Here is an 8,518-nt window from a genome sequence, read left to right as displayed (position 1 = left end):
TAAGGAATTTACTGAATGGGGAAGGGGGTCTCGGGTGTCAGGGTGAATGAAGGACCTTGGGTGTTGAGGTGACTGGGGTAATGGGGAGTTGGGTACTGGGTGTGGGGGATGGCTGGGATACATAGGGTAACTGGGGAGAGGGATGCTGAGGGATGACTGGGGTGGAGTAGGAGTAATGAGGGTAGCTGGGGGAATGAAGGAGAGAGGTCTTGGAGGACCTGGGTGGGCGAGTGTCTGGGGGAAACTAAGGAGAGGAGCCTGGGAGGTCGCACGTGGTGGCTGGGGAAAGGGAGAGTGGGAATGGAAATGGAGAGACGAGAAACGTGTGACAGGGAGGAGTAACATATGGACGATTAGCAATGAGTGGATTACATGGTTGAGGGTGTTGGGGGACTGGTAAAATGGCGTGGGGAGTAGGAAGGGAGGGACACTAAGGAAAAGGTGACAAAAGGAAGAAAGTATACATGTTAAGAGTGAACTGGATTATATGGATGTATTCAAGGTGACTGGGGAAACTTCTTAGCAACGAGGTAATCTATGCTACTTAAAATACGCCCTAGATCACCATCGAATACGGATGTGCCTGAAGTTCTACTGGAGATTACTGGTAAATGGATGATATCATTGCCTTCCCGGGATATACATCGTTGGTTTATATTCTAACACGGAAGAGACGTATGCTGATTTTGGGAGGTGGCAAATATTTAATCCTCACTGTTGAACACGTAAAGTTTGACATTAGTAAAGCTGAAACCAAAAGTAATCATTTCCGCCTCGGGATACACGCTGCTAATTTGGTCGCCTTGGTTTGGATTCTAACATGAAGGAGACGTATGCTATCCTCAGGAGGTGGCAAATATTTACTCCGATCTGTATAACACGCTGGGGCATGTGGTGAGGTGTGAACGACGTCTACACTCTATCCGTTTTAACTTGGCCTAAAACTGCCATCTCTCCATCCTGTATGCTGAGCTACAATAGATGCACGCTAGAATGTAATGCTTGTCGTGAAGATACAATATGGAAAGGATGTAGAGCCAGAGTATTATCTTGTTCTGCCACTTAATACCCTGCAATGGACGAAAATCTCTGAAGTAAGATGAACGAGCTATTTTGGGATGGTGTGTGTGTGTGTGTGTGTGTGTGTGTGTGTGTGTGTGTGTGTGTGTGTGTGTGTGTGTGTGTGTGTGTGTGTGTGTGAGAGAGAGAGAGAGAGAGAGAGAGAGAGAGAGAGAGAGAGAGAGAGAGAGAGAGAGAGAGAGAGAGACGGTGTCTTGTATCTCACCCATACCAGTTCTAACCAATTCTTTGAACACTGTTTCACCCACTTGCATGTATGATGAACATCTCCACCCCGCCCCTCTCTCTCTCTCTCTCTGCCGCAGTGTTGCATCACTGTCTGTACTACCGCTATTGCATCGAACACTGTCTGCTATATCCTGTAAGGCGGCCACGCAACATCCTTATGCCTACACACTCATACCTATAGTCGGATTCCCGCCCGCTTGCGGCTGAGGTGTGGCAAACACCTGTGGACAATGGTGCCACTTTTCCCCAACTTGCGATGTGAAACGGAAGCTATTTATGTACAAGGCATCACAAATTCGATAAATTCAGATGAATAAAACTTACACTTGTGTATTTTGATGGATGAATCAACAGTAATCTTATTATGCATAAAATATTTATACAGTAACACAGAAACATGGCACACATATTGTACAGTGTTGCTAAAAGATATTGTAGTCACTTTTAATGGTTTTTAGCGTAGTTTTAGGGTGGGTAATAATATCACAGTTATGGATATAAGATAATGAGCCTGAAAAAAGAAGAAATATGCCAATATCCAAAGTAAAAGAAATAATTCATGTAATTCTTGTGAGTGGCAATACTTACACACCCATCTGGTCTAAAATAAATGTCCCAAGAGAGAATGAGGAGATTCAATGTCCCAAGAGAGAGAGAGAGAGAGAGAGAGAGAGAGAGAGAGAGAGAGAGAGGCATGCATTGAATGCATTGTCGGCATCACTTAATATAACAAAACCAAATTAACAAATGAAAGCACAATTATGAATAACTTATAAAAGAATCAAAAGTACTCAGGGTGGCTCACATTTCCCGCCAGGAGAGAGAGAGAGAGAGGTCTGTCACTGCCTTCTTTGTATTCATTTGTTCCTTTGTACATACTGCACACACTGATATACATTGTTCCTATTGATGCACATATATCTATACACGTAATTTCTCTCTCTCTCTCTCTCTCTCTCTTCTAATACTGACCACGTGGTAGGTGAATCCAGCCCCCCCTTCCCCGCGCCTCCCATCTTAATCCCACCTGGGTGTCTCAGGTCAAATACCCCAACACACATACCCACCCCCCCCGACCACCACCCCAACAAACCCACATCCACACTCCCACCCACACCTACACCCACACCCCACTACGTCGGGGTGTATGAATCAGTAACGTAACAAACCTCTCAGCAAACAGTAACTTTGACACTCCATCTACTACTAAATATGACAAAACCAAATTAACAAATGAAAGCATAATTATAAATAACTTATAAAAGAATCAAAAGTACTCAGGGTGGCTCACATTTCCCGCCAGGAGAGAGAGAGAGAGAGAGAGAGAGAGAGAGAGAGAGAGAGAGAGAGATAACGGTATAGAAAACGTGGCAACACTGTACACAGGTGCGGGCCACACCACAGCCGCAAACGTGCGCGAGTCCTACTATAGCTGTTTAACTCTTTTAAAAGGGTATTCTTAGTTTCTTGCGCATACATACATCTGTCATGCCAAGCACAGTCATCCTCAGTCTGTTTTCTCCTCTGCCTACGACCTCTAGCTTTAAATGCAATGTGTCCAAGCATCTCGAAATGAACACATATTAGTTTGTGTCTCTCCTTATTGTAGTTAAACTTCTTTGGGAAGGACTTTATCGCAGGTTTTCATTTTTTCTTTCTTTTTTGTCGGTAATACATTGTAAGCTGAAAACGAACAGAAACCAAACAACTCCAAGATGAAAGTGGCGTCAAGGTCAAGACCGTGACAAGAGAGAAAGGATGTGACGGTGATCTGGGGATAACTACCTGTACCACCCGTCACCCGTCACTACACTACACGCACACGCCCTCAACACGCCCACGTCTCTACACACACACACACACACACACACACACACACACACACACACACACACACACACACACACACACACAAAAGTTTGCCTATTATTTCATCCTTTCTTTTCGCTTCACTCGGCTGGCTAATAATTCCTAAGCAAAGACTGCCTTATGGTTCTCTTTTATACGATGTATCAGGAAGGAATGTGACGGACATGCCCTTCTTTGCTATCCTTATCTCATTCTAGTAGTTCAGTTACTTTTCTAGGAGCTGCCTAGCATGGGCCAACAAGCCTACTGCAGTTATCCTCTCTTCTTGTGTTCTTATGTTCTTATGTAACTTGTCTTTGGCTGTGTAGTGAGAAGTGATGGGATAGGGAGGGGGGAGAAGGGGAGGTGAAGTCTTTGTGTCCACTTCCTATCCATACTTTTAGAGGAAGTGGAAGTGGTCAGGAGAGGAAAGGGACGAGGGGATGGAAGGACGGGGGTGGTGTATGACATAATGGTTCTTGCATACAGCTGACACAAGGTACAGCATGTGCCAGTCTCACCTTTCGCTACACCAAATTCCTCCGAAAATAAAGTATGAATTATACTGCATATTCAAAAATGAACATGACTGAAACCATCTTAAACCATTTCAAAATACAAGACAATTGAGATACATATGAATCCTAATTCTACAGTTTCCCGCTTCGTGTTAATACTGGAGTAGAATCGGAAACTCATAAAATACTCTTTTCCTCCTACAACAATATGGCAATTGTCCTTAACACTACCACGATGCAGTGATGCTGCTATTGTCTGAACTGCAACTGAGGCTTGTGATAGGGAAGACAATAGAATTTATGTAAACAGCAATTACCGTAGTCTCAGCCACTCTGTTAATACATTACTTCCTGATCTTGTTATCGGCAGACGTTTTCGACACAACCAGGGATGGGTCTTGCTAAGGTGTGGTGAAAGTCGAAACATACAAGACACACGCTAAATCAGTGAAAATTTTGTGTATATGCTAGTTTTAATCTTCGGACAAAACTGGGAGGAACGTTGATTTCCTGACAACACAAAACACTCTAATCTTGTCGCGATTATCACTACAATTGCTAACGCCTTATTTTTTTAAATCATCACCACCAATGTCATGACTGTCGCCACCACCACCAGCGCTAGTCATGTTATTACATCTCTTCAGAACCGCCACGTACTATACCACCACCACCACCAACAACAACATCAACAACAACGCCACCCCCCACTCCACCACAACACACACCACCACTCAGCCAGACAGCCTGCTTGTCAGTTAATTAGTTGCGAATACCTGGTGTGGTTCACGCTGTATTACTGGCTCAGCTGCTTACCCAGTAATGACTGTACTTGTATTACAAATGTACCGTACAGCACTAACACGAATATCTTACACTTTTCCATTAGGGTAACTTTTATTATTAATTGTCAGACATTTGCTACGGTTTAATTAATGGCCATTCATTAATCAAGGGGCCTGCAATTAAACAAATGCCTAGTAAGGCTAGTATTCACGTATATTATCCAAATGTATAGGCCAGTGTTCTCACGGTTAACTAGACAAGATTGGACGCGAGTTTCTAAGCAGGATATTAATGTTTATTTTCTCTTTCCCCACAGCCCAGTCACCATCCCGCCACCCCCTCCCCTCCAGACAACTGCTGCCATCACTACGCCGACCTATTAATTATTACAACTACAGTATTCATGCCGCACAACAAAAATAATTAAGGTCCTTTTTATTGAACCTTATGTAGACTTATAAAATGCTAAAAAATTATGAAAAAAGAAGTATAAAGGCAATTATAGACAACCAACAAAACTATCAATTTCTTGCAACAGAATAGCTAGGGAGCCACTACAAAGGCTGTCCCACCTCAGTATCAAGTATGTAGTGAGTGAGTGTGGGCCTATAGTCCTAAACGTAGAGGACTATAGAGGTGCTGCCACAGGATACCGTCAGTGTGTGTGTGTGTGTGTGTGTGTACACGAGAGCAGACCGGGAGTATCTGGCAACTGCTCTGTGGTGGGTGGGGGAGCTGGGCCCAGTTTTTGGTGTTCGAAGAAAGCAGGAGGAGCGGGAAGGATTAGTCGAGCCACAGCCACTGTTGTGCGAGGACGTATAACAAAGTTCTGGGAGACTTTACTCACGTGTGAGTTGCCGCGGATGATGTGAGGCACTGACAGTGACAAAGAAACAGTAAACAAAATGAAGCTGGTGATTCTAACAGTGGTAGCCGTCCTGCACGCAGCCAGGGCGTTTCAGTACGAGGATTTAGTGGCAATGAACGTAACCTGTCCTCCCAAAGACACGTGTAAGGTTGATAAAGGACCGCGTTTGAGTAGCTCCGGGAACTGGAAGAGAAGGAACTGCTTCTGTGATGACCTGTGCGCGGATTACGGTGACTGCTGCCTGGACGCGCCTGCATACAACAAGGAACAGCAGGCGGCGGCGCTGGATAAATATCAGTGCGTCCACTTGAAGCAGTTTGGTGATCTCTACATGCGGGGTGAGTGCCAGGAGGGATGGGAGGATGCTGAAGTGGCCGCTCTGTGCTCCGACAACTCCCCCGACACCAAAATTCCACGGAAGGATCCTCTGGCTAGCATGCCCGTCACCAGCCTGGCCTCCTCGGTCACCTACACTAACTACTACTGCGCCGTCTGCAACAACGACTCTACGGAGCTAGAAATGTGGCGACCGCGACTTGAATGCCCCACACTGAGCAGTTATCAGTCCCGCTTCCAAAACCTCACCGCCAGCTATGTGGCCGCCAATATGGTGTTCCGTGAGCAAAACTGGGGGCTTTATGTTGACGACAACGGCATAAAAGTCCACCACACCTGCTTCCTGGACCCCGTCATACCAGAAACGGTAGGGCATATGGTGAGGCAGTGCAAGCAAATGATCACCACTTGCTCCTCAGACTGGAATGATACCACTGTCACCGATCTGTGCCACTCCTACACCGCCGTGGTTTACAAATTCGACCTGGCTTTCCGCAACATCCACTGCGCCCGATGTAACGATGTACCGGACACAGCCATCACCTGTTTCCACGGCGTGTTAACCAGGTTCTTCTTCAGTGACGAGTTCAACCCCAATGCCTTCGCTCTGCTGTTCGACTTTACGGACCACAGCGGCAGCAACGTGGTGGGCTCCTCCTCCACCTGCCGCCAAGGGGAAGTGTTCGACCCGTTCTTCAATAAGTGCAGGAATGTGGTGTGTGGCAAGGACAACCACGAATACAGGTTTGGTCGCTGCGTTGAAGTGGGTAGCGATCGTATTTCCAGCACCACACTCGCACCCACAACCACGACCACACCCCGTTCTACCTCACCTACAGCCACTTCCCCAACCACCTCTACCCCAGCGAACGGTACCGGCAGTGTTGAAGGTACTGAAGTGACCCCCTCCGACTCGAGTGTGACCCCCAGCACCCCTCAGGACACTACCACCGAACTTGAGGGCACTACCACCGACAAGCCTCAAGGTCTGGCATGTGAAAAATTCCTATTACCATCGGATGAGTTCAAGATGAGTCCGAATGGAACCGTGGTGGTGGAGAAATATCGGCGGACGTACCAGGCGCACGAGTACGAGCGGCGTGACGGCGGCATCCTGGTGTGTATCATTCAGCAGGAGTCTGGCAAGTTCTCCCGCCTGATGGGGTGGGTGTCACTGGCCTGCCTGGGCCTGTCCTGTCTCTGCCTGATCCTACACTTGGTGGCTTTCATGGTGGTGCCTGACCTAAGGAACCTCTCTGGCAAGAACCTGGCCTCCCTCTGCCTGGCGCTGCTCGCCGCCTATACCATCTTCATCCTCAGTGTATTCGGCGAGCCTGGCAAGAACGAGTGTTTTGTGCTGGCCGCTGCCATGTACTACTTCTTCCTGGCTTCCTTCTGCTGGATGAATGTCATGGCCATGGACATCTGGCGTACGCTGCGTATGGCCACGTCAGAGCTGAGGGTGAGCGCAGGCAGCCAGTGGGTTAAATTCATCACTTACTCAGTGTATGGGTGGTTACTGCCGGGTGCAGCTCTAGTGGTGCTGGTGGTGCTGGATTTGATACGACCCCCCGGCATGGCACCACAGTACTACCCCACTCTTGGCCAGCGTTGGTGCTGGTTTGGACAACGTAAGGCGCTGCTCGTGTTCTTCGCGGCACCTCTGACTGCCATCATGGTGGTGAACATCGTGCTGTTCATCCTGTCAGCGCGCATCATCGCGGAAACCACCCAGTCCACAGCCAAGATGACATCGTGTTCGCCGCATCAGGACCAGTTCAAACTGTACATGAGACTGGCCTTGCTGATGGGCCTGTCCTGGATCACAGGCATAGTGGCGGCCTATCTCCAGTTAGAGCCCATCTGGTACGTGTACGTGCTGCTTAACACCCTGCAGGGGTTGTTCATCTTCCTGGCGTTCACGTGCACTCGCAAGGTGTGGCACGTGGTGGGTGGCGGGTGCTGGCGGCGGGTGTCCCTGGCGCGCCACTCGGCCCCGTGGGTGACACGCAGCCCCTCATCCAGCCGGCAGGGGCTGGAGTCAAGAGATTCTCAGGAGTCTCAGTTTTCACACTCCTCCGTGGCGCACCTTACCGCCGCAACACGCTCTTCAGCAGAAGCGTTTTAATCGATACCAGTGTGGTCTGGTGTGGTGTGCAGGGGTCCAGGCCAAGCATACTGGGCCATCTCATGTTAAATCAAATTATTAATTCTGGGACCGTATTTATAAACATGCTTGAGCCTACGTTTGTGTCTTTGCTCTTTTCACTGTACAGCTATCCAAACACTTCGCAACTAGAATGCATACCAGTATCAAAGTGGAAACTTCAGTACAACGTGACTGAGTTTTGAAGAGATACATGAACTATTATCGAGTAGTAAAACTTGGCATAAATTATTTATAAATACGGCTCCTGATAATTTACAATGCCAGTACGGTAGGCGAAAGACGTGTCATGCGCTATGGAAATGTATAGTGTGTGTGTGTGTGTGTGTGTGTGTGTGTGTGTGTGTGTGTGTGTGTGTGTGTGTGTGTGTGTGTGTGTGTGTTTTGTTTAGCGCCATACACTTAGGCGTGTTCATATGCTAGTCGGCTGGGTTCACCAAATAAACTGCCTCATGATAAATACTTCACTCATCAACTGTCCTTTTCACAGTACAGTTTCACTCGAGTCATACTGTTAAGCTACTTATTATACTTAAGTTATTCTTATGGGATTATCGTTGTAACTGCTGTAATAATGGCAGTGTGTGTGGAGCCACTGTGATGACGTCTTTTGCGTTTTGCTCTTGCTGTCTCCAGATGATGATACTCAGCTGGAGTGACTTCGACATGGAGGGGTTAGACTTAGCC

At 47.5% G+C, this 8,518-nt stretch overlaps 1 protein-coding gene across 1 annotated transcript; it reads left to right on the top strand.

Moving 5' to 3' along the window:
* The first annotated feature begins 5,276 nt into the window (after positions 1–5,276).
* On the top strand, positions 5,277–8,122 carry LOC145412268 (uncharacterized). Its single transcript, XM_080282217.1, has one exon. It carries the CDS (start codon positions 5,366–5,368, stop codon positions 7,790–7,792), a length of 2,427 nt encoding a protein of 808 aa, XP_080138343.1. The 5' UTR covers positions 5,277–5,365; the 3' UTR covers positions 7,793–8,122.
* The last annotated feature ends 396 nt before the right edge of the window (positions 8,123–8,518 follow it).

Source organism: Coenobita brevimanus, chromosome 92 (assembly GCF_032717465.1).
Source record: "Coenobita brevimanus isolate Jiangsu-jjx chromosome 92, ASM3271746v2, whole genome shotgun sequence".
In the NCBI taxonomy this organism is placed as follows: domain Eukaryota; kingdom Metazoa; phylum Arthropoda; class Malacostraca; order Decapoda; family Coenobitidae; genus Coenobita; species Coenobita brevimanus.
The sequence above is the reverse complement of the archived record's forward strand: the minus strand, read 5'-3'. Positions and strand labels throughout refer to the sequence as shown.